We start from the raw sequence: 26,475 nt of genomic DNA on the forward strand, positions 1-26,475 counted from the left end.
TTTGTCCCTAACAAATCCATACATGCCTTTAAACTATGGACTTCAGTGCTACAATCTTTAAAAAGATTTGAACCAAATAATCAAGTCTCTGCTAGGATGCTTATTTCTTATGAAGGTAAAAAGGAAAATTGATATAAAGTATTTTAAATAACTGAATTCGGAGATTTTGAATTTTAGACACCTGAGATTGTCTTTGAAACAATTGAAAGTTGTTTTAAAATATTTGTACTTATTCCCATCAGACACCAGATAAATGAGGCATTGTTGTATTTAAAAATTTTTTGGGTTTTTTTTTTTCAGTTTTACCACGTTAGAAATTTAGTATTTGTGAAATATGTATATTCATTTCCTAAAGTCACAGATGCCACAGATAATTCTTTCATAAGTTGAAACTAGGAATCATAGGATTATAACTACATGAATTACTGCAAAATGCTGGAGGGAGATTAAAACTAAGATTATGGATTTGATTGATTGAAGAGCTGCAGGTTTTTACGTTAATTGGTATTTCCATTACCAAAGGGATGATACTGTGTTTTAGACCAAAATAAAATACTCATTTATATGAATATGGTTTGTATGTTTCAAGCATGAGAAAAATGTGTTAACATTTAACTGGCATGAAATGGTTTTGGATTGAAAAGGCGTGTTCATCGTAGGGTAATCATGTTGATAATGCTCTGCTAACAGGACTTTCATGTGAGAGAGAATAATGCTGGCCAAGTTAACTCGTTTGCATGAGTTGTGACCAGGACCTTTTAGTGTCATTTTGACAAGAATTCCAGACCAGGAACTACACACCCCTTCGCAAATAACTCTTCCTAAAGTAGTATTCTTAGTCACAGGAGAGTGTATACATGGATGAGTGTAGATTTTTAACTAGAGAAATGTATCCCAATGAGTAGATTGATTTGTGCATCTATTCCTGTATCAAACAATAACATTTACTTTAGGAATATCTGGAAAAACATACTGTTCAAGACCAATTTTGGAGGAGAATATAAATGATTATTTATAACCAGTAGGTCAGCAGGCTTTGAAAGATGAACTCTCTCAGTCATGCAAATGCAAATTTGTGATAAGCACAATTAACAAAAGAAACATATTGAAAAGTAGCTCATGAGAGATTGAGAACTGGATTTTATCTTCCTTTTTATCTTGAGAGAGACAGTAATCCTAATGGTTGTGAGTTGTTCTAAATGTCTGTAGGTGTTCTGATTTGCAGATAGGTCAGTTTCTCCATGTTATCTGTGACAGTGTAAATCTCCCCCAAAATTGTAAGTAATATTTATTATATTGGAACACATTTTTAAGAATTTATACTAAAATATATCCAAAATTAAATAATTTAATCTTAGTTTACACCTTTAACTGCTGGGTTAAGGTAGGGGCTCAACAAATAGTTTCGAATGAATGGAGTCATTCATATGAGCCTTTAAAAATTAACACAAATGCCTACCAATGATTAGTTTAAAACCACTATCTGTACTTAAAATTTTGTTTCTTCAAATTTATGAAAAATGACAGCTAGCAGCAGGGAATCATTCCTCCTTCTGAGGTAAGGATACAGATGGTTAACGTAATGCCAGTATGTTGTACAGCTCCTGAATTTGCTCTTGTAACAGACATTTCACATGAAGAACAGCATGTATTAAAGATGATTGCTTTATGGCTGGGCGCGGTGGCTCACGCCTGTAATCCCAGCACTTTGGGAGGCTGAGGCAGGCGGATCACGAGGTCAGGAGATCGAGACCATCCTGGCTAACACATTGAAACCCTGACTCTACTAAAAATACAAAAAAATTAGCTGGATGTGGTGGCAGGCACCTGTAGTCCTAGCTACTCGGGAGGCTGAGGCAGGAGAATAGCGTGAACCTGGGAGGCGGAGCTTGCAGTGAGCCGAGATTGTGCCACTGCACTCCAGCCTGGGCGACAGAGCGAGACTCCGTCTCAAAAAAATAAAAGACGATTGCTTTGCAAGGGTAAAGAATAGTTCCTACCACTTCCTACCACACAGTATATTACTCATGAACTATTCGTTCTAAACTGCCGGTTCTACTTATTACATAGTAGTGTCAGTGACCAAAGAAATACTGTTTGTGTAAGTTTAATTTTTTCAAGTTAAAACATGTAATATACAGAATACTGGTACGTGGTACTTTATAGCTTTCATGACAAATTTTAAGAGATTACTTCAGCCCTGCATTTTAAGTATAGTAGGTACTTCTGTCCCTGTTCTGTAGGGGAAACTGAGGCTCAGATGTTAAAATGAGCTGGCTAAGGTCACTTAACATCTGATGTACCACTTATTTTTTAATTAGATTTTTCTTCTTGTTGGTAATTTTAATAATTTTACCCATTTGAGTTGTAATATATTTGATTATACACCATAGGTTGTTTCTTCTATTTACTGGCTAAAAAAATGTAAATTTATAAAAAAACTCTCACTATCTTGCCCAGGCTGGCCTCCAGTGCTTGGGCCCTTGTCATTTTGGTGGCAAACACTTGTGAATGACTTCCTTTACATGAATGTCTTTGTTCTAAGTTTCCTATTTTCTTTAAACAAAATAATTATATAAAGCCATCTCAGATTACCATAATTTGGAGAAATCTTTATAGCAGTGCAGCTGAATTATGTATTTAATAGATATCACTTTTTTTAAAAATCCTATTTGTGGCATGAAGAACGTTGAATAGAAACTTGTCTGTATGTGAGATAAGGAAATAGTTTTAAAGGAAAACCTTAGGATCTAATTATGAAAATACCTGATTAAGCTAGGATTTACAAATGAATTCTGTTGCCATAGTGTAGTTTAAACATTTTTGGAATAATTATAAGAAAATCAGTAGGAAAGTTGCTTGAGGAATAGTTCTTAGTGGGCAGCCTCCCTCCTTTTGCTGTTCCCTATTTTGATAATCTATTTTGATCTTCAAAAATCATGAAAACTGCCCTTAAAGAAATTCTCTTTTAAAAAAAATGACAGGGTTACGATGAAGAAATGCTTATTTCAGGAAAGCCAAGGAGGTACTCTTGTAAGTACAAAGCCTGACCCATCATTAACAGTCTTCAAAGCCAGTCCACATTTTAATTTGCTGATGGCATGCACTTCTTGATTTACATAACATGAATAACCAAGTGTTCCAAGCCGTAACCCTTCATTAGACAAATTTTTTTTTAACATTTCATTTTTGGCATTCTGTTGGAGGTGAGGCGTGGCAGCTGTTTAAAGAATGTGCGTGGTGGTATGTATGTGTTTGAGAACAAAGAGCCATACTGAAATTACAAAATGATTAAAATACAATTTAGTAACCCAAATTGGAATCTAGCTGGGATTCATGAGGGATTACTATTCTCCCTATACTTTAACAGTGAGCTTTTTTTAACAGAGTATAGGGACTCATACTTTGCCAATGATTAGTAGACTCTCAGCATAAATAGAGGAAAGAGTATTATCCTAAATGTTTACATAGGGTAATAAATAAAAACTACTAAGGTAAAAAGTTCAGTGCTTTACGTAGATAGTAAACTATGCATAGTATTTTATTTGTAACCCCATGTGTTAAGAAGGGACACTGTTAAAGTAACAATCATTTAAAAGTAACAACCAACAAACTGGTATTTAATTTGGTATTTTAAATAGTTAAAAATCAAATGGAAACAGTGTCTAAAGTCACTAAGATAATTCATAACAAAACCCATTAATCCAAGCTCCACTTATTGTAAATAGAATTCACCATGAGCTAACCTAAAATGTACCTGTGGAGATAAAACAAGAGTGTAAGTTAGCAAAGTATTAAATAAAATTTCAGGGAGCCCCTAGATTTATTTTTAAGAACTTTAGAACTAATTCTCTATATGCAAACACTGATTAACTCAAATATCTTGTAAGTTCATTCATACGTGGCCTTATTTGAGGCAGTGTATTTGTATTCACTAGCAAAATTCATGTCAGTAAAATATTTTTGAAGCAGTTTATTTCCCAGATATTTCACTAGTTTGAAATAGTCATTTCAGTGATTAGTCTGAATTTCTGTTGAAGCCTAAGCTTTGAATGAAGACATGCTTCTGAAAATAAGGCAGTTTTTCTCTAGTCTGCTTATCAATAGAAAACAAATCTTTGGTTTTTAGTTAAAGTGACAGGAAGGATTTTTGCAAAAAGAAAGACTAAAGAACCAAAGCAATTAAAAAGCTCTTGATAAGCAATGGGGAACTCCAAACCCATCAAGGTCAGTAGAGTACCTAAGGCACCTCAGCTTCAGATGTGACAGTCATCTTTGCTTAGAATTCTGATAATCTATATACATGATTTTTACCATCTTGAGAATGTGAAACTGAAAAGGTAACATCCAACAATGATTACTGTGAATAAGAAAATTATTGTGATAAATGGGAGAGACGTTGGAGATCTCTGTTCTACCTCCCATATTTATAATGAGGAAACCAAATCCCAGTCAAGAAACAGGTGACACCAGTTTGTGTCGACAAATTCCTAATCTGTTTCTGTTAGGGCAGGGCAAATTCTAGACTTTTAACTTTGAATTAGTAAACCAAGTGTGAAGGGTTTCAGAGATATGAATTGGAGCCCCCTCCCCCCCCAAAAAAAATCCTCATAAATCCCCAAAGGCAAGTTGGAAATGTATAATAGTTTACTGTTGTAATTCGTTTATACCATGTGTTGGACAACTTAGCTAATATGTTGATTGATTTATACAATTCCTTTCAATTTTATCTAAAAATAGCAGACCAAAATTAAATAAGAAAGTTACATAAGATTCCATTTGAGCATACATAAGGCCATGATACTTTAATGTGAACCACCATTTCTTGGAAGAAAGAAGACATCCAAATGTCCGATTCAGAGAGAAAGTTCCTGGCCAGTCATCCAGTAGACTCTCTCCACTCTTCAATGGGAAGGTGATGCTTATATTTTTAAAAATCTCTACAAAGCTCACATACAACAAGACAGTACATCCTAGATTTGTGACTGATATGAGCATTTAAGGCTGTCATTTTCAAGTATAAAAGTTTAGTGTTCCATTACCCAATCTGTGCAGTAGACATAGCTATAAGCTCAAGTCATGTGAATTAACAGAAGCCACCAAAGACATTTAAAAAATTATAATTTAGGCAACAGCAAGTTTAAATGTAGGAAAGGCTAGAAAAAATGTGTAGATGAGATTGTTTCTCTAAAATGCATTAGGTTGTTCACAATGAAGCTTTGTCTAACACCATTATCTGATGCATGGCATATGCAATAAGGCAGATCCACAGCAGACCAAACAAGGAAGCTGAATTAGGTAATAGAACTAGTAATTAAGATGGTTCACCTCTAACACAGTTCTGTGGCCTGTTCCCCCCAGAGAAAGATTAGAAATGGCTCCAGTGTACCAAATAAGCTTCACAGAAGAACATGAAAATTTTTCTCCAACTTTTTTTTTTTTTTTTTTTTTTAAGCAGAGCCTTTCACTTAGGGACCAACTGCTTGTAGATGAAATAAATCAACATTAATTAGTTCTAGCCTGATGTAATATGGCTGGAGAAAAGGGGTCTCTGGAAGCTGGTATTTTGTTTAACTTACATTCTAGGTGTGTATATAAGTTGTCGCTCTATAACTTCTGCTGTGGTTCCAACATCTATATCTGAAAGGTGGAAGCAGCTGCTCTGTTACAATTTTCATGTAACATGCTTGGATTCTAGGTCTTTTCTCTTTAACACAACTTAAAGAAAGTTTCTTGTGGTTTGGTCAGCATACACACTTCTCATTTCATTTGATGTACACAGCCAAAGTGGGAATTAAAAAAAAAAAATTACCAACTAGTTCAGAGAGCTAAATTGAGTACATCATTATGGCAAAGTCTGACCCAAAATTTTAATTTGTAATTTTAGCATGTGTCTCATGCACTTTGGGGAGCGTCAAACTAAATCTACAATTGCCAGAAGCCTTGTTACAGTTTAATGCACATTAACTAAAATGTGTACATTTTTAGTGTTCATGATAAATGCAGTTATGACCTTATTACACTTTTGGCATTCTTTAAGAAAGCACATTAAGCTTTAATATAGAAATATTTAGGTTACACTTGTGCTCAAGTAATAATAAAACATTTGTTCTTTTTTGATCTCATACATTCTCTCCTCAGGTATGGCCCATCTCCTGTACGCTTGGAGCGACCTTTGGCTACGTGGCTGGCCTTGTTATTTCACCACTCTGGATATACTGGAATAGAAAGCAACTTACATACAAGAACAATTAACTGGAGCAAAGGGAGATATTTCTTTGTGCAGATTCTGTAAGGGCTGTGCAGAAATGTGTATGGTCAAAGCCAAGCAGTTCCATTTACAGCTCTGTTTTTTATGTAGTTACAACATGATGTGATTGTAGCTTTTTAAACTATGAAACCCCTGAGAGATTGTACCTTCTAGTTGAAATAAAGTATTTATAATAGATTGTGGCTTCAGATGCTGCTTACTGCTTCTTAAACCTTTAAAGAACATTCTTAATACACTTTATAGAATTCTGAGGACAGGTTTTGTTTTCTTTCACGTTTTGAACTGCTTCATTACCTATAAAAGGTCTGGGTATAGCTGTAGCATTTCATTTGCTTTCTGAGAGAAATGGACAGTTTCCTTGGCCACTGAAGATGTTTCTCACGTAATTAAACAACAGTTTATACATCTTGATCCTATTCTTTTTTTTACAGTGTGTTTCTTTGGAGTTAAAATGGCTATGATAGCCTCATCAAAAACAGTCTTCAATCCCTTCTGGGTTAAAGCTGAACATTCCACATAGCAGCATGCTCCTATCTGGGAGGGAGAAAAAAAATCACAAATATATAAAATCATGTTTATACAATTGGCATGACATAAACACATCATTATAAAGAAAATTATAAAATACAGCTATGCAAAAAGAATACATTCATCATCCATGTTCATAACCCCAGAGGGGATTTTAAAATACTAGTATATGTCCTTCCAGACTTTCTATGAAAAATTATTTCACTCACCACATATTTACTGGGTATCTACTATATGTCAAGCACTGTTTAGGTCCTGGGGATATGTCAGTGAACTGAACGAAAGAGCAGAGTCCCTGCTGTGTGGCGTCCACATGTGCTGACATCTGCTGGGTAAGAGGCACAGGGGAGGAAATACAGAGCAGATGGTTGCAAATGCTGTGGGAAAAAAGCAGAGTGAGGGAGGCGGGGAGTGCTGAGGACAATGGTAGTGGGGGTCCGGGGAGGCTTCTCAATGGGGAAGTTTGAGCAGTGAGGGATACCTAGGGGAAGAGCTCCAGGCAGATAGATCCTGATGCAGGAGCATGCCTGGAGCAGTCAAGGAACAGGATCACACTGAAGATGTGGTATTTGAGCAGAGACCTGAAAAGAGTGAAAGAATGAATCGTGTCCATAGGGAAGAACATTCCAGGCAGAGGGAACAACAAAAGTACAAAGGTTCTCAGGTAGAACTTTGAGGGAACAGCAAAGGAGACCAGGAGGCCTGGGGAACAATGAGTAAGGCAGAGAGGGAACAGAGGCTTATAGGCCACTGTGCGGACTTTGGCGTTTAATCTGAGCTGGGGACCCACTGGAGGATTCTGAGCAGAGCACTGACATGATTGCGCTTACATTTTTAAGACTTACTCTGGCTGCTGTGTTGAGAACAGATGACCATGGGGCATAGACAGAAGCAGAAAGGTGAGTTGGAAGCTATTCCAGTAAAGCAGGCCAGAGATGGAGGAGGTCTGAACCAGGTGATAGAGGGAAGAGTCAGAAAAAAGTGTCTGGATTCTGGATATGTTCTGAAGGTATGTTGTGCCGAAGGCTAGATGTGTGGTATGAGAGAAAGAGCAAGGTCAAGTATGACTTCAGGGCTTTTTTTTTTTTTTTTTTTTTTGAGACAGTTTCACTCTTGTTGCCCAGGCTGGAGTACAATGGTTCGATCTTGGCTCATCACAACCTCTGCCTTCTGGGTTCAAGCGGTTCTGCCTCAGCTTCCTGACTAGCTGGGATTACAGGCATGTGCCACCACGCCCAGCTAATTTTGTATTAGTAGAGATGGGGTTTCTCCATGTTGGTCAGGGTGGTCTCCAACTCCCAACCTCAGGTGATTCTGCCCGCCTCAGGCTCCCAAAGTGCTGGGATTACAGGTGTGAGCCACTGCACCCAGCTGAGGGCTTCTGACCTGAGTAACTGGGAGGACAGGCTTGGAAGGTAAAAGAAGAATCATATCTTAGACATGTTAATTTTGAGATACTCAGCCACGTAGATGGACTTGTTGAGTAAACAGCTGGATAACCAAATTGAGAATTTAGGAAAGAGGTCCAGGCTGGAGATGGAAATCTAGGAATCTTTGGTTGTAGACTGTGCAAGCTACAAGACTGACAGAAGCTCATTTAGGCCTAGGGAGTGTAGCTATAGAAGAAGACATCCACAAAGCTGAGTGCTCATCACTGGGGCCCTCCAACCAGGGACCAAGGAGGTAAAGAGATGGAGCAGAGTCCAATGAGAGGGGAGAAAAACCAAGAGAGTCCAACTGAAGAAAGTTTCAGGAAGGACGCAACTGTGCCAAATGCTGATGAGTCTAGAAATGAGATCGTACTGTTTTGCAACTACTTTTTTCCCTTTAGCTACATAATAAATATGAAATCTTAACAGATAGTATGAAGTTTTAATAGATGCAGGGAATTTTTGCCATTATAAACAATTCAGCATCTTTGTAGCTCTAAGTATGTCCCTAATAATTTACTTTTATTATTAAATATTATAAATGGACAAATTATAATTTTATATAAGGTACAAAGCAATATTTTCTCTATATACATATACACACACAAGTGAAATGATTAAATCAACATAATTAACATCTATCACCTTAAATACTTATCATTTTGTGTGGTGAGAACATTTAAAATTTACTCTTTCAGCAATTTTGAAATATGCAGTCCACCATTATTTATTTATTTATTTATTTTGAGACAGGGTCTCACTCTGTCATCCAGGCTGGAGTGCAGTGGCACTATCTCGGCTCACTGCAACCTCCACCTCCTGGGCTCAAGTGATCCTCCTTCCTCAGCCCCCCAAGTAGCTGGGACTACAGGTATGCACCACCATGCTCAGCTAATTTTTTTTTTTCTTTTTTTTTTGGTAGAGATGGGGTTTCACCATCTTGCCCAGGCTGGTCTCGAATTCATGGGCTCAAACGATCCGCCCACCTCAGCCTTCCAAGGTGCGGGGATTACAGGTGTGAGCCACCGTGCCCAGCACCACCATTATTAACTGTAGTTACCATGTTGTGCAGTGTTATCTCAAAAAATGTATTCCTCCTAACACTGTACCCTTTGACCAACATCCTAATGATTTGCTTAGGATAAATTCTTACATATGGAATTGCTTGATCAAAAGTGTCCATGATTTTAAGGATTTTGCATACTGTCAAGACTGCTTTGATTCAATGACCAATAGTACAACAGAGTGTCCATTTTACTACACGGGTATTATAATTAATTTCTCATTTTTTGCCAATTCTATAGGTGCAAATTGAGCTTACATTTGACTGCGAATAAGTTTGAACATATTTCCTATCTTCAATGGCAATCTGCATTTTGGGGGGTGAATTTTTCATTGTTAGCCCATTTTTCTATTGGAATCTGTGGCTTCTTCTGATTAACTCATATGCAAGAGGTTCCTGTATACTAAGGATGTTAACCCATTTTTCTGCCATCCATCTCAGGTTATATGACTTTTCATTTTATTTCTGGCATTTGATGTGGTATTAAGTTTTTATGCAGTTAAATCATTAATATTTTCATTTATGGCTTTTATCTTTATGACATTTAGAAATTCCTTCTCTCCCCAAGATTACAAAACTGAATACATGGAATTTCTGAAGTGATTTGTTAGTAAAGCCATTTATTTTTTGCTTTAGGAAAAACTGTCCTCCAGAAAGTTTTCTTGCTTTCTTTTGCCTCCTGATACTACATTTTAAAAGACTATATATGGGCCGGGCGCGGTGGCTCATGCCTGTAATCCTAGCACTTTGGGAGGATGAGGCAGGCAGATCATGAGGCCAGGAGATCGAGACCATCCTGGCTAACATGGTAAAACCCCATCTCCACTAAAAATGCAAAAAAAAAAAAAAAAAAAAAAATAGCCGGGTGTGGTGGCGGGCACCTGTAGTCCCAGCTACTTGGGAGGCTGAGGCAGGAGAATGGCATGAACACGGGAGGCAGAGCTTGCAGTGAGCTGAGATCCCGTCACTGCACTCCAACCTGGGCCACAGAGTGGGACTCCATCTCAAAAAAAAAAAAAAAAAAAAGACCATATATGGATTCTGTTTCCACAAAAGTCCTATTGAAATCACAACATTTAAAAAATAGAATCCAATAATGTTAAGGCCAAATGGGAAAAAAGGGGAAAAAGTAAACCTAGCTTTGGGGCACGAAGGAAGATAAGCTACAAGGTATTGCATGCAACACTGTTATATATATTTTTAGAATTTTTGTATTTTCTATCCTCTTTTCATAAAAAGATTGGAGAAATTTCAACACATTTCTTTTCAAACCTAGTCATCATTTTTTGGTTTTAACCACAAATTTAAACTGTCATCCTAGGTGGCTCCACTGTCTAACTCAATGAGTCTTAAGACAGAGCTGATTTGGCACAGTGCAACTGTTTAAGTAATGAAGAAGGGTTGAAAGTAGTGACACGAGTTTCCGATGCTTTTTTCCATATGTGACTTTTTAGGAAAATATCACTGGCAATGTAGCAAAGGTGTAAGAGCCTCGGCCCAGGAGTCAGGCTTTGGACTGAAACCCAACTCTGCCATTTATTACCTGCAGGATCTTGGGCGAATTATCTGACATCTCCAAGCCTCCACTGTCTCTTCTGTGTAACAGGGGAAACAGACCTACCTCACTGAGTTCATGCAAGGATTAAATGAGATAATGCATGTAAAGCACTCCGCCTGGCACACAGTAAATACACAATAAAATTAGCTTCTATTGTTATCTTAGCATCTTTTACATTCATGCTTAAATTCTGTAAGTGTTCCATTACCTCTTTTGCTAGTTTCTGTCCTTGTTCCACACATATAGGTTTTTCTTTCATATCATTCAGTCTTGCTAAAGTTTTGGGGTCATCTCGGAGATCAATCTAATTAAGAAAGGTCAATAATGTCCCATAATATTACAAATCTTTAAAGAAAAATCAAAGCATGTAATCCCACTTAATTCCCACATACCAAAAAAAGATTAAACAAAAGAACTTAATTTTAAAAAACCAGGAATATAATTGCTTTCTTTTGGCACAATTTTTTCCAAAAATATGATAGAACTCATTAACTTGCAGCTGAGATTAAACACTTACATCATTTGCTCAGCTTTGGGACTGTTTGTCTGAGAGCAGCCTCTACGACAGGCCAAAGAGCTTATTCTAAAATGCAGAAAATCAAACCAGACGTACCTGAGTTCCTATTAATAAAAAGGGTACATTTGGTGCGTATTCCTTAAGTTCCGGTACCCACTCCTCTTTCACATTTTGAAATGAGGCTGGATTTACCACCGAGAAGCATATAAGGAAGACATCGGTCATTGGGTAAGATAAAGGCCTCAGACGGTCATAGTCTTCCTGAGGAACAAAGAAAAGCCTCATTATGTATTTACATTTCTATCGTTTACTAGTAATATGTACATTAGATTACATGGTCAAAGATGCAAATTCAGGAGTACTCCACTAGTGGAATGTATGGCACTCTAAGTAAAATCAGATAACTCTGTTTTTGTTATTCTTCTTTGTGAAGTTCTGAACACCCATGAGGTAAAAAAAAAAAATGACAATATCATTAACAATGACAATGAAAACTTTGGAAAAATACATTATGATCACTAACGCTGTCACTAAAAACATTTTTAACTAAAAAGTTTGCACAAAGAATTGAATATAGCTAGACATTGCCTAAGTATTATAATTTATAATAATACATACTAAATATTTACTATGTGTCAGGCACTAGTCTATATGCTCTCTCATGGATTACTTATTTAATCCTTGTAACAACAATATGACACAAGTACCCTTAATCCTGACTTTCATTTGAGTAAACTGAAGCACAGAAGTTAAATTACTTGCGTAAGGATGTGTAGCCAGTAAGTCAAGGAGCTGAGATTCAAATCCTGGCAGTTTTTACTTCAGAGTCTATACTCTTAACCACTATACAGCTTCACTGAGACCTTCAAGCTTTGCTTTCCTTGTTTCTATAGTTTTATTAATTGTGTGTGTGTGTGTGAGAAAATTTAAAGAGAAACATATACAGTAAACCCACCAAAATCCTCCTTTACTCTCCAACTTTCATTCCCTCTACTTAATATTTTCATGTTTATTCTTCCAGTTCTTTTTCTATGCATGAATATACCAGTAACTGCACATATTCATACATCTGTACATAAAATGAAATCATGCAGTACTTGTTGTTCTGCACTTTCTTTGTCTTGGACATCTTTCTAAATCAGAATACATTAGACTACCATATCATTTTACACTGTTGCTTCAGAGTCCCCAGAACAGCTATACTCCTGATGGTTATTTTAGTCTGTATCACAAAAGGCAGTGAATATCCTTTTTTGCATAGACTATTTTATGTGACACAAAATTCTACTTATTTACATTCTCGAGAATGAACAGAGTCCGGATTCCATTTCTGGCATAGCTAGACTCTCATCTGGTTTCAAAGAAACTTTATTTTTAGCCCGGGCCACCTCCCCTCTTAAATGACTCGTTTCACTACAGAACTACACAAATGTGGAACTAAGGGAATCTTAAAAACATCATCTTCCACTTGGAGTTTCAGCAGTAGTATTTCCCTCATGGAACAATTTTCCTTTCATGCATTTTTCTGACATTTTTCATAATATAGCTTTCAACTAAAGCATGTTAATGTCTCAAACCCTTGACTGGTGGGTAACCCTTTTGTTTTTCTGTGATGCTTTTGAAGGGCACACCTATAATCTAGAGCTGTGGGCATTAAAAGATTTCTCAGGTGTTGGCTATCACAGGACGACAGGGGAAATGCCACCCCCAATCTTCTGCAACTTTTATTTTTTAAAGTGAACGCCTCTAAATGGTTTTGATTAAAGCAGTGCTCTGGTGTTAAGAAATTCACAATGAAGAGATCAAATAGGGTGGGTATGAAACACGTTATACCCCCAGACAGTTACTAGAGGAAGACTTCTTGAAAATTTAACTTTTTAAAAATCAGCTTGTGTTAAACTGTACAATTGAGTGCCTTGTATGTACTTTCTGGGCTCTACTGCCTGTTTCAAACTGCAAGTCCACAAAAGAAAAAAAAAAAGAAAGAGTATGTCATCTTAGCATCCCACCCGGCAACTCCACACTTCTGAGCAAACCTGCAGTTGTCATGGCCGGGAAATGGGGGTGTTCTCATTAAAAAGCACTCCTCATCCATATTTAGATTTCCAATTTTCACAGAAATAGGAATGGGGATACTATCCCATAGGATTATGAGGAATAAATGAAATAATGCAACTAAAGCACTCCGCATAACACCTCGCACATCGAAGAACTCTTTCAATGCTTAAACATAAATTCTCTATCCCATGGGAAACCAAGTCTCTTATTCCTCTGCAAATCCACGCAGGGTCCCCTGAGTCCCACACTTGCCTCAGCTTTGCAGCTCCCTCCAATCACAGAGAAGTCTTTTAGTAAGAAATAAAATCAAAACACACAAAACTCAGGTCTCTCGAGACAGTATAATTTTCAGATGAATAAAAGAAAATGATATATTACTACTGTACTAATTAGTCACTTAGCCTTAAGACTATTTAAAATGTAACAAAAATAGATTTATATTTAAGAAAGCCAAATTAGAGATTTTAATGGAAATTTTACTTTTCAAGCAAGTTTACCTCCTCCGGGAAACAGAAGTGTGCGCTCTTTCTCTAGTGAGAGATGACAAGAAATAAAAACTAATTGAATGCCATGTTCCCTAGAGATGCTTAACAATATTAATCCAAATATTTTACAGAAGGTAAATATATTGTACAGATTCCTTTCATAACCACAGTGAATCCTGACTTTCCTCCATGAGAGACGTGGGCACAAAGGAGGACAATTGGACCAATCATTTCTAGATATTTCTTAAATTGCAGGTTTTGTTTGATTAATTAAAATGTGAAGAACTGGGGCTATTAAAAAATAAAACACACACATATGTTTAGACCTCCTTGGAAAGAAATGTTACTTCTTAAGTCTGAACAATCTAAAATGAATTCCTTCTGCCTGTCATCTCTGGCTAAATAATTGGCAGTTAGTGGCCGGGCATGATGGCCCACACCTGTAATCCCAGCACTTTGGGAGGCCAAGGTGGGATTCTTGAGGTCAGGAGTCCAAGATCAGCCTGGCCAATGTGGTGAAACACCATCTCTACTAAAAATACAAAAATTATCTGGCCGTGGTGGTGCACACCTGTAATCCCAGCTATTCAGAAGGTTGAGGCAGGAGAATCACTTGAACCCAGGAGGTGGAGGCTGCAGTGAGCAGAGATTGTACCACTGCACTACAGCCTGGGCAACAGAGCTAAACTCCGTCTCAAAAAAAAAAAAAAAATCGGCAGTTAGTACAAGAATGAGACCTTTCTGCTTCTATCCAGCTGAGTAATTAGAAGTCTAATAATAGCAAATTTAGAAAATAAATTATCCCCTGTGCATACTGTACCCTGCATCATATAAAATGGTTTATATGCATCACATAGTGTCCTGTGTGAATTTAATATGAAATGTGGGATTTGGGAATGAAGAAGTGGAGGTGTGCAGAATCTTTCATCTTCAGCCATATATTTTAAATTTGAGAACACAAAGAAGTCAAATGTAGAGCAACTGCCCTTACTTTTAAAAGATCGACTTATCAAAGTCACAACTTCTCACAGCCAACTCTCCAGTGTCCTCCTAATTAACAAACCAATTATATTTTAGTTCTAATTTTAAAATGTAGGTATTTAAACATTTCAGCATGGTAACTAGAACATTCTCAGGAGTACAGAAAAGTGTATTAAAGACAGCTGTTCAACATCAAAACAATGAAAGAACTGGTGAGTTTAGTCAGCATGGCTGTTGGACTGCATGGCAGACTCTTTAGCTTCTTACCAATTGGCTAAGTACCAGAAGTATCAAGTTTTTAAGTGTGTTCTGGCAGCTTAGTGTTCAGGCTGTCCCTAGTTGAAGAGTCCTCGATATGTGATAATGACAACCTTACTTTAAAAATATCACACACGGCCAGGTGCGGTGGCTCACACCTGTAATCCCAGCACTTTGGGAGGCCGAGGTGGGAAGATTGCTTGAGTCCAGGAGTTCAAGACCAGTCTTCCCAATGTGGTGAAATCCTGTCTCTACTAAAAATGCAAAAATTAGCTGGGCATGGTGGCACATGCCTGCAGTCCCAGCTACTCAGGAGGCTGAGGTGGGTGGATCACTTGAGCTCAAGAGGTTGGGCCTGCAGTGAGCCATGAACATGCCTGGGTGACAGAGTGAGACCCTGTCTAAAAAAAAAAAAAAAAAAAAAAAAAAAACACACACACACACTTACCACCTGACAAGAATCTGCAAACAAAAAACGAAAGAAATGTGCTCTGAGAGGAAACAAAAGCTCTTCCAATGCCACAGAGAAATGTAGCCAATGGCCATCAGCTGGAGACCCCTTTCTGTGTGCAGCTCAGCCAGCAGTGCCCACGAGCCTTACTTCTGCACTATTCTTTGTCCCCTTCATGTGGACCTGGGTGTTCCCTCCTACCTTAGTGATCTCTGTTTAAAATATATGTTTTTGGGATGTGTATGTCTATTTTAAAGTACATATCCAAAACGTTTCTTAAATAAAAACACTCACATTGGACGACTTACCTTGTGCCATGCTTTGTTAGCTGGTATGCTATCATGTATTATTTAAAAGCAATCAGCAAAGATTTATTGAGACTATAGCCCTCTGGAGCTTGCAGTTTAGTTGGGAATTCAAGATATAAACATATAAAAAGACAGTCATATACAACATTAGGAGGGAATAAAAGTGTAAGCTGGAGCAAGTGAATATAGAAATGCTTAACAAACATTACTAAGCACCTACTATGTGCCCAGAACAGTGCTAACTGCAATAAATAAAGGAGGGAAGGATGAGATTCAAATAACATCTATTTGTAAAACACCTTATAAACATTTACAAAGCTCTCTCATTAAGTATCTATATGTTAAAAATAAGGCAATGCACTTGAATGTGCAGCAGTGCCCACACTGTGCCTGGACACCACTCCAGCGCCTTGCAGACCTCCAAGCCACAGCCTAGAAGAGGAAACTGCAGGCTGGTGTGGGAACGTGCATCAGGTTAGCACCCAAGAAGTACAATTCTGATAGGTGAGGAGATAAACACAAATGCATAACAGCTTTCGCTCTTAGGAAGTTCATGGTAAGGTAGATAAGATGTATGTGAACATGATATTACAAGTTAGAATGTGGTAAATATAAAAAGTAGTAATGAGGGGACACTAAGAAAAGACTTCTTGGAAGAGGCACTTGAGTTGGTCCTTACAGAATGGAGAGAACTTGAACGTATCCAACATGCTAGGAATGCGACTTTAGTCCAGTCCCTTATTCCTTAGGGCCTTAGTTTCTCTGTCTGAAAAACGGGAGACTTATCAGTGACAAATGCTTTGAAGACCATAAAGTACTATAGGAATGTATTACAATCCCAAATAATGCAGGATAGTACTTTGATGTAGGAAATAGTCATTTATCAAAACCTACTAGAGTTTTCCTCTGTAACAACCTAGAATGAGAAACAACCTAGAACAAGGGGTAACAGATAAGCCCCAGCCTTCCCAAATCTAAAGCAGCTTCTGACTACGTGAAGAGAGACATAAAACGTATGACAACTAAGTAAGAATATCCCTGAAAAGTGGTGGCTTTGTGGTCTGTGCAGTAGCAATTCTCTGTGTCACTTCCAAGGCACACAGTAGTAATCTTCATCTACAACATCTGTTTCTAGCGAGAAGTCCAAAACAGGCATCGGGCTCTTGAAACCCTCCACCCTTCAAAGGGTGCTACACAGAAGTCCAGAGGACACATGTCATGAAGCCAGCTTCTGAGAATGCAACTGTTTTCTCCTACATCTAACTTATATATCACAACATGTCTATGGTAATGCTTGGTCAGAGTAGCCTATGAAACCTCATTTCTTTTTTTTTTTTTTTTTTTTTTTTGAGATGAAGTCTCACTCTTATAGCCCAGACTAGAGTGCAATAGCACAATCTCGGCTCACTGCCACCTCTGCCTCCCGGGTTCAAGCAATTCTCATGCCTCTGCCTCCTGAGTAGCTGGGATTACAGGTGCCTGCCACCATGCCTGGCTAATTTTTTGTATTTTTAGTAGAAACGGGTGTTCACTGTGTTAGCCAGGAGGGTCTCAATCTCTTGACCCCGTGATCCGCCTCCCTTGGCCTCCCAAAGTGCTGGGATTACAGGCGTGAGCCACCACGCCTGGCCTGAAACCTCATTTCTATTGTGTAGTCATTTTGACACTTTTGAGTTCATTTTATATTTAACTTTGTGAAATGAAAATATCAGTTTTTACCTCTTTAAAAATAACTCTGTTTTTCAAGGAAGCTGGGTTGGGTCCTTTTTGAAAACACTTTGGTAAGTTTGGTTCAAAACTCACCAGTGATGACTTTACTGAATTTGCCTACCACTTCCTACTACCTCCCAGCACTCTTGGACTAAAGAAAATTTTGGGGAAGAGAAAGGTTTTTTTAGGTGCTATAAATTCTTAAGAGGTCACTGTTTTTCAAAAACTTTGCAAACATCTGGTGTTTTCTTTTCTTTTTTAATTTTCAGTTCAGTTGTGAAATGGTATTTATATGTCACTGGCCTGATTAGCACTTAGTAAAAGAATTCTTGAAATTAAAGGTTTAGCTTCTTATTTTCAGCTACTGTCATCTTCATATATTTTGATTTATAATAAGTCAGCCTCCTAATTAATATACCAATTATTTAGGAGCTAGAGAACCAGATCTTGGGCTTCTTTTCCATTGTGCTTTCCTTTTGGCCACCTGACTGATTGTAACTCCTGTTTAGGTTGGCTGGAGGAAACGGAGAGAAAATTTACATCTGGTGGAGCATAAAGAAACCAGCTAGAGGACTGGCCTTGTCATTATCTAACTGTGTTGTGATGAACTGGCACTTCCTCATCTCTAAAAGCAGGGCCCTGAACTAGAAGACCGCCACGTCACATGATGAAAAACACTCAAACTAACACTTCTTACCCTTGTGAGCAGCCCTACTAGCAGATTTAACGTGGGAGGAGGTTCACACTACGGGATAAAAATCAAGTTTTAGGATTCCATTTTATCTAAGCTGACCACCACAAGGCAGAGGATCAAGACTTAGCTAAATACAGCCCTCAGGCAAGCTTCACTTCCCCATCTGTGAAGGGAGAATAAATATAGCATACACATGTTAAGATAAATGAGAGAGCTGGTCAAGTGTTTCGAGCTCTTCGGCAGACAAGCCTGACTTTCCAAAAAAAGACAAACCACAACTTCGGAGCCAGTGCTATTTCTTCTGTGCATGGTGAGGTGACTTCCCCAGTTGTAAAGGATTTAGAGCTGAAATTCCATATTGTCTGGAGCTATAATTACAAGTCTCTTGCACTAAAACAGAGGTCAGCTGGCCTAAAGCATGCTGAAAGAAGGTAAATGTCTGGTCACATTTCCATGTGGTATACTCCTTTCCTAACTTTTTGGCACAAATTTCATGTTGATAGAATATTCATTCATTCACTCCACAAATATCTGGCAAGTAGGTGCTGAGTGCTGTGTATAGACGAGTGAACACAACACAGACCCTGCCCTCATTCTGTGTAGAGTATAGCAGAGGAGTAGGCACAGGGCTCTCAGCTAGGGCAGTACCACCCTATGTCTGGGGGGCATTTCGGACATTTGGGAGGTGCTGTCAATTGTCAAAATGAATGGGGAAACTCTGCTAGCATTTAAGGGTGGGAGCCGTGGTGCCACAATGACCTGTATGAGGAAAACCAGCTCCAGGCCCGCATGACTAGTGAGTGTACTGCTAGACATTCATAAACATGAAAAACTCTTTTGTGGGAAAACAGCCTGTTGCATAGCAAGAGTGATCCATCTGGAAGTAAAACTGCCATGATGACCAATGTTTGACGCCTACAATTCAAGGTGTTCCAGTAGCACAGATAAGCCCTCACAACCTCCCCGTGGTCATGAGTTTCTAAAGGAAGTCAGGGATGATGAGCTTCCTGTGTCTTTACCCTAAAAGCTTGCTATATAAAGGATACTTTCTGGAGGTTGGTTGTGAGAATCCACCATCTCTTGGCCTACCTAGATATCATTTCTGTTTCTAAGTCTCTATTAAATATTTCTTTCTGAGAAACTGGATTTGTCAGTCTCTTTCTTCAGCCTCTCAGCTCCCTCGGCCTTTGAAGGTAGGTTTGCATAGACCTGCTCACCATGGAACACCTTTTATAATCGCATGAATCTAGGACCTGATTCTGCTGCATATATAAAAAAATAAAGTTTTTTGGCATAACTTTAGTGCATATTTTAAACTTTTTCTTTTTTGAGCAGGGTTTTACTCCGTCACCCAGGCTGGAGTGCAGTAGCATGATCACAGATTGCTACAGCCTTGACCTCCTGGGCTCTAGCCTCCACCTCAGCCTCCCGAGTAGTTGATACTACAGGCATGTGCCACCATGCCCAGCTAGTCAGAAATTTTTTTATTTTATTTTATTTTTGTAGAGACAGGGGTCTTGCTCTGTTGCCTGGGCTAGTATCGAACTCCTGGGCTCAAGCAATTATCGTGCCTCAGCCCCCTAAAATGTTGGGATTATAGGCATGAGCCACGGCCCTCAGACTTTAATGAATTTTCTAGGAAGGTAATTTCAGTCCACATTGAAGGAGAAAGATTGAACTTTATTTTGTTTGAAACATCACAGGAGGCTGGGTGCAGTGGCTTATGCCTGTAATCACAGCACTCTGCGAGGCTGAGACAGGTGGATTGCTTGAGTCCAGGAGTTCAAGACCAGTGTGGGCAACATGGCAAAACGCCATCTCTACAAAAATAAAAAATGAGCCAGGTGTGATGGTGTGTGCCTATAGTCCCAGCTACTTGGCAGGCTGAGGTGGGAGGATCACTTGAGCCTGGGAGACTGAGGCTGCAGTGAGCTGAGATCATGCCACTGCACTCCAGCCTGGGTGACAGAACGAGACCCTGTCTCAAAGAAAAAAAAAAAAGAAGAAAAAGAAAAAACAAACATCATAGGAGTTACTTACCATCACAGAAAACCACATGCCACTGGCTACATTGCTGTTAGTATCTGAGTCACTAATAAAAAATAACTATGTTAGCCAATATTTGTAACTGTTGCATTCATGGTCATTTTACCTAATAGGTGCAGGCCTGATTACTTCATTATGATTTCTGGAGTAGTCAGCCTTGGGAGTTTAGGAATTTAACACTGAAATAAATTGTTTTATGATGAATTACTTTCCTTTTTATTTCTCCTTTATATCACTGCCAGGATGTTATACTGATTTAAAATTACATGTATAGGGAGGTTATATTATCTATAGATTTCATTTGAGGATAAGTAAAAAGGAAGTATTTGTTATAAAAATGGGAGATGGGTCTGATAAAATTGAGGTATCAAATCAGGCATTGAACAAATTGGGACAAAAATGACTATAAATGCAAATTGGGACAGGTGCTATGAAGGAAAAGAGCCAGGTTCTGGGAGAAAGAATAACCAGGAAGATGAGTTTCAGTCTGCGCAGGCAAGAAAGACCTCTCTGCAGGGGTGATGTTCAACCTGAGACCTGAGGGACCCCTTAAGGAGACAGACAACAAGACAATGTACGCAAACGTCCCAAGGCAGAAAAGCCCTGACATACTGAAGACCACAGGGAAAGGCCAGGGTTACAGGTGGGGCTGGAGAGGGAGTCAGCTTGGACCACCAGGGCCCACCTGCAATGGAAAGTCATTAAAAGGTGAGCCCCCCGCCCCCGCAAAAAAGTCACAAAATTTGAAAACGATAATCCAGGCTACTTTGAGGAGAATGAATTAGGCAGTCAGGCTTATAAGGGGAGAGGTTATTATAGTAATTCAGCTGAGAGAAGATGGAAGCTTAGACTAAGGGACAGCAGTTGACAGCTAGAGAAATGGTGGATTCTAGATATATTCTGGATATATCTAGATGATATGGCATCTTTTAGAGGGACGAGGAAAACTGAGGGTAGGGTAGAGAAGCACCATAGGGAGAGAACTCAAGAGGACAGTTTGGGACGTGTTAAGCTGAGATGTCAAGCAGGTGGTCAGAGGAGGTCTCTGCCTCTGAGTTCCAGAACTAGCTTATTACTATGTACCTCCTTTTAGCTGAACCAGAAGCATCTCAAATTCAACATTTCTGAACTAAATTCATTTCTTCCCAATCAAAACTGCAACTCCTCCTGTGTTCACCATCTCACTAGAAGATATTACCACTCAATCAGGGTGCACAAGCCAGAAACCTGAAAGTTCTCAGGATCAACCCCTAACACAAACACACACACTAAAGCAGTCACCTGCCCAGCGAGTTTCCCTGTTTCTTCTCTCTCTCCGTATTTCTTCACCTGGGAGCTCCTACTCATCTTCCAGGCTTGAGTCTGGAAATCACTTCATCCAGCAGATCTTCTCTGAACCCCCAATTCAGCTTAAGCATCACCATGCTCCACACTTCTGTGGCACCACAAGCTTCTCCTGTCATCCTGTTTGTTTATACTGTAATACGATTGCCTCTTTTCTGATCTGCATCTTCCCCTTCTGCATCAGGACTCCCTGAGGGCAGGGGACTATTGCTCAAGGCCTGGCTCATGGTAGCAGCTTATTACGTTCCCGCTGAATCAATGACGGTAGCTCATGGGAAGGTGAAGTGAGAAAAGTCAGCTGCAGTCATTGTGCAGGTAGCTTGCACAGTGCTAGCTGCACCTTCTTCACCAGCTACAAAGCTTGAGAAAGTGGATCAAATACCTGAATTCTCTCCAGTAACAGGTTAATTTCTCAGGCTGCTGATGTCACTTTCGGCCAGATATCAAATTGCCTCCTGTGAGCAGGGCCATTTTTCTGTGGCACACCAATGGGTCCAACCCACCTCCCTGAATGTGAGCTCTTAATAGGAGAGCCTCAGACTGAGTGATGCTTTAAGCATTTTAGTTCCTGCTGCTTTTCACCACAACTTTTTCTGCATTGTCTTGACATTTGTCTTATCTAGGTATGGAGAATACAGTTGACTGTCTATCCAGCATTCTTCTCCTACTTCCTCCTTCTTTCGAAAACTCTGATTCAGTGCAGGACCCACCACCCCTTCTACACTCAGACACATGCCCCTGGGGACCCTGGCCCCATACTTAGCTATATAGAGAGTCCCTGGTTGGATTAAGCCAATCATTGAGTTTCATTCCCCACTCCTGCCCCTCCCACTAAGTCGCTGGTTTTTGGTGGGCACATGATCTGGGTTGTCCAATCAGAGCAAAGTATTCACTGGCTTGTCCAACGTAGCTCCTGCTCCACCTTCTCCTTCTGCAGCTGCTCCCCACCTTCTCCTGCAGCTGCTCCCCACCTCCTCTCCTCCACACTATAAAAGGATTTGCCACTCACTGGCCCTATCTCTGCAGCTCATGGAGATTATTCAGGGCTCCCTCTACATAGGCCATTGCTGTGTTTGCTGTTATCACCACCAGGGTGTATGCGACAGCTCAGTCCCAGAACCCGCTCTTACTTATCTCCAGGACTAGCTATGGAGAGGGAGGTGTACAGACATCCCAGGTCTGAGCACCTGGGCTTCTACCAGAGCAGCCCTCTCACCCTTTTCAACACTTGGCCTACAGAGGCTGAAGTCCCCAGTTGACATACGTACTTACACACATCCTTTTAATAGACAAAGGCAACACGCAGCCAAGCAGCAAAGAGAAGACCCTGGTAACTACACTCAGATGAAGGCTGCAGTGCTGCCTTCCTCTATGTCCAGATGAGGCAGCCAGAGTGCACAGAGGAGTTAAGCCATGACCAACAAACCCATGTGGAATGTGAATACTTGAGCCCCACTCTGCTGGCCAAACAAACGCATACAGTGCAATCTGCCATCTGAGGACGAGGATGGCTTCCAGGCAGGCGAAATCAGGATGCTCTCACAGACATGCTTGCACAGAACAGGCCCTTTCAAAAACACACACAATTTCTGAGGAGGAGATGAAAATGTTTTGGAACTGGCAGAGCTGGTGGTTGTACAACACTGTGAATGTACTAAATGCCACTGGATTGTATACTTTATTTTTTAATTTTTCTTTTAGAGACAGGAGACAGGATCTCATTCTGTCACCCAGGCTGGTGTGCAGTGGTGCGATCGTGGCTCACTACAGAGTCAAACTCCTGGGCTTAAGCAATCTTCCTGCCTCAGTCTTCCAAGTAGCTGGGACTACAGGTACGTGCTACCACATCTGGCCAATTTTTTATTTTTTGTAGAGATGGGGGTCTCACTGTGTTGCCTAGGCTGGTCTTGAACTCCTGAGCTCAAGCAATCCTCCTGCCTTGGCCTCCCAAAGTGCTAGGATTATAGGCATGAGCTACCGCATCCAGCCTGATTATATACTTAAAAATGGTTAAATTTATGTCGTGTAAATTTCACCTCAATTTAAAAAAAATACACACAGGGGCTGGGCGTGGTGGCCCACGCCTATAATCCTAGCACTTTGGGAAGCCAAGGCAGGAGGATCCCTTGAGCCCAGTTTGAGACCAGCCTGGGCAACATAGGGAGACCCTGTCTCCATTAAGAAAAAGAGAAAAAAAGAGGAAAGAAATACACACAGGTCCACAAGTGTGCAAAGGTATGATCTTGCCTTACAGGTACCCACACACACATGCGTGTGTATGCACACATGCACACTCACCTAGATTTCTTTGAAAATTCAGAAAATTCTTGCAGAATTACCCTGCAAGAAGTCCCTGGAGGCCGAGTTGATGTGTTGACATCAATTCTTCACAATATGCATCCATCACCACTGAGCACAGCTTATCCTCCTTGCACGGGTTTGATGCCCTCCCCTCCCCTGCCTGTTCTGTATTACTTCCCTTTATCTTCTTCCCACCAGCTCTGGCCCTTTTATACTACAGACGGTTCCGCGTGGGGGCTCTTCCCGGCCTATCACAAAACAAATAGCCTCATGACATTACTACAGCCTATGTAACTTTACAGCCCAGAAGAGTGCCTGCTCATGCTTTCACAGCAACCCAGGCTACCCACTGACTCTTCACCATCAGCCTAGGAGATAGGTCAGCTGCCACCTCACTGATGAGGAAATAGGATCAAAGAAGCTCACCACCTGTCCAGAGTCACAGGGAGAGGTGGGTAGGAGTGAAGCAGGAATGCAATTCTCCTAACCACGAGTGTAGGACCCTCTCCCACACAACCCCTCTTTGTTTCAACCAGGTAGTCTATCATGGGGTTTCAGACACAGACCTCCTGAGTCTCTGAGTCAGGCTTCCTAGGTGTGTGGCCCTGGGCACAAGTTACTTACCTTTTCTGTTTCTTTTATTTATAAAATGGACTACTAATGGAGCCTCCTCTTAAACACTGGGAAAAGAAATGAGCTAAGGTATGAAAGGCACTTAACACATGTGCTGGCTGCTAATTTATAACCATGTCCACCGAATAGTGTTCCTTTTCCATTCAGTTTCAGCAGATTTGGGGCAGAGTAATAAATACGGAGAAAATGAGAACTGAATGTGAAATTAACTTCAGCACAAACGCACTGAGAAATTTTGCTGGTTTAAATAGGTGTGTAGGTTTACATGGCAGGCAAGGACTAAACTCAGGTATTTTATTAAAATACTGAGAAAATAGCTAAACTGATATATCTCAAATACATTTTTCAAAAAAAATCAAAGGCTGGGAAGGGAAAAGAGTCAAATGCACACGGGCTTTGATGTGGCCACGGAGTCCTCTCGGCCCACTTTGCACACAGCAGGCAGGTTTCAGTGGCTCCCTGTACAATAATGCACACATGTCTACACTAGCATCCTCTGAGTTCCAAGAAGTTCAGACAATCTAGCAGCTCAACTTCTTGATTTCCTACTCTAAAGGACCTGGCTAGGGAGGCGTGCCATTTCTGAAGCAAAGCAAGAGCCAGTGAGACAAAATCAAAGAGAAGCAACAGTACAGATAGAGGAGGAAACTAGTAACAATAGAACTTTATAAGAAAATCACCAGATAAACTGTCATTCCAGTGGTTTCAAGTATCTATTCTCTTTTGTGTATTCTCATAAAAGCCTTAGAGTCAGCAACGGGACAGGTGGTGTCATTCCTCTCTTTCTCCAGGGCAGTGAGGGCAGCAGCTGAGCCCAGGCTCTCGGTGAAGTGGTGGAAAACTATCACTGGAGCAGTTGGGCTGGCAGCAGTGGGGATGAGGGAGTTTCAAACTTAGAGGTATGGACCCTACAGTCTGGTGAAATTGCATAGGAACCGGCTAGGTCCCTGTTCTTATCCCCACCCTGTGCTGCCGATAAGTGAGTCTTGTCAGAGCCTGTGCTCCATCGTTTGGGCCTGTGTTATATGCTGCCTGGAAAATTAAATCGTGTGAGTCTCCCTTCAAAGAGCCACTGGCTTAGTTAAGCAACCAGTGAGACACTGGCAGCAAGGGGATGTCATGAGAACAGCGGAATGCAGATCTGGAGTCAGAAGGCCTGGCCCGAGGTCCAGGGTGGCCTCTCACTGGCCATGTATGTAATCTTGTTCAAGTCATTTCCCTATCTCTGACCCTATTTCCTCATCCACTAAAAAAATGCGGTGCAGAGGGAGGGGTAGACAGTATGACCTACCTCTTAATGTCATTGTTAGGGCTAAATGGGATAAATGGGTCCAAGGAAGCCTCAAATGTAGGCACAGATGAATACAAGAGCCAAGAGCCATTGATGCTAAGTGCCACAGGGATTCAGAGTGGAGAGAATACATCTGCCCTTGACAAATAGAAAAGGCTACATGGAAAAATAGGTATTACTGGATGTTCTCTGTTAATCTCTCCATCAAGGCACCCATCTTCAGAAGACTGTGCCCTTTAGAAGTCCAAACTATGTAGCTCAGAGTTCAAGGTTGGCTATGCAGTCATCAAACTCCTCTTCCCACCTTAGATTTAATGGCTTCTCCGATGAACGACTACTCTGTAGCCAAAATGAACATAGGCTGCTCCCACACCTCCCCATCCACCCCAGCTTCTCCCACATGACTCTTTCTGTGCTCTTTTCTTGGCCTGGAATACTCTGTCTTGCCTGGGCCCCCTTCCCACCCCAAACTATACACATATACCAGCTACTCACTTAGGAAAACTGTCCAGACCCTCCCCTCACCGTACTCTTTCCTGCCTGGCCAA

The 26,475-nt window shown here is 40.2% G+C and overlaps 2 protein-coding genes across 9 annotated transcripts in view; one reads left to right on the forward strand and one right to left on the reverse strand.

The window, feature by feature from the left end:
• Positions 1-6,448, forward strand: part of PIGF (phosphatidylinositol glycan anchor biosynthesis class F) — a 35,838-nt gene extending 29,390 nt beyond the window's left edge. For 4 of the 7 annotated variants that reach the window (XM_055108012.1, XM_014343817.4, XM_008976243.5 and 1 more), the window contains one exon: positions 6,142-6,448. In XM_055108012.1, the coding sequence (XP_054963987.1) occupies positions 6,142-6,227 (86 nt within the window). In that variant the 3' untranslated portion in view covers positions 6,228-6,448. Of the gene's footprint in view, positions 1-2,984; positions 3,034-6,141 lie in introns of all 7 variants that reach the window. The other 3 variants (XR_010109296.1, XM_063594976.1, XM_034953060.2) reach the window with 1 other exon arrangement.
• The window catches only part of RHOQ (ras homolog family member Q), a 40,673-nt gene continuing 18,822 nt past the window's right edge, over positions 4,625-26,475 (reverse strand). The window contains exons 3-6 of one of the 2 annotated variants that reach the window (XM_063594973.1): positions 11,464-11,628; positions 11,059-11,154; positions 7,009-7,124; positions 4,625-6,805 (exon numbers count right to left, since the gene is read on the reverse strand). In XM_063594973.1, coding sequence (XP_063451043.1) covers position 6,805; positions 7,009-7,124; positions 11,059-11,154; positions 11,464-11,628 — 378 coding nt within the window. In that variant the 3' untranslated portion in view covers positions 4,625-6,804. The remainder of the gene's footprint in view (positions 6,806-7,008; positions 7,125-11,058; positions 11,155-11,463; positions 11,629-26,475) is intronic. The other variant, XM_003822660.5, reaches the window with a different exon arrangement.

This window comes from Pan paniscus, chromosome 12 (genome assembly GCF_029289425.2).
Source record: "Pan paniscus chromosome 12, NHGRI_mPanPan1-v2.0_pri, whole genome shotgun sequence".
In the NCBI taxonomy this organism is placed as follows: domain Eukaryota; kingdom Metazoa; phylum Chordata; class Mammalia; order Primates; family Hominidae; genus Pan; species Pan paniscus.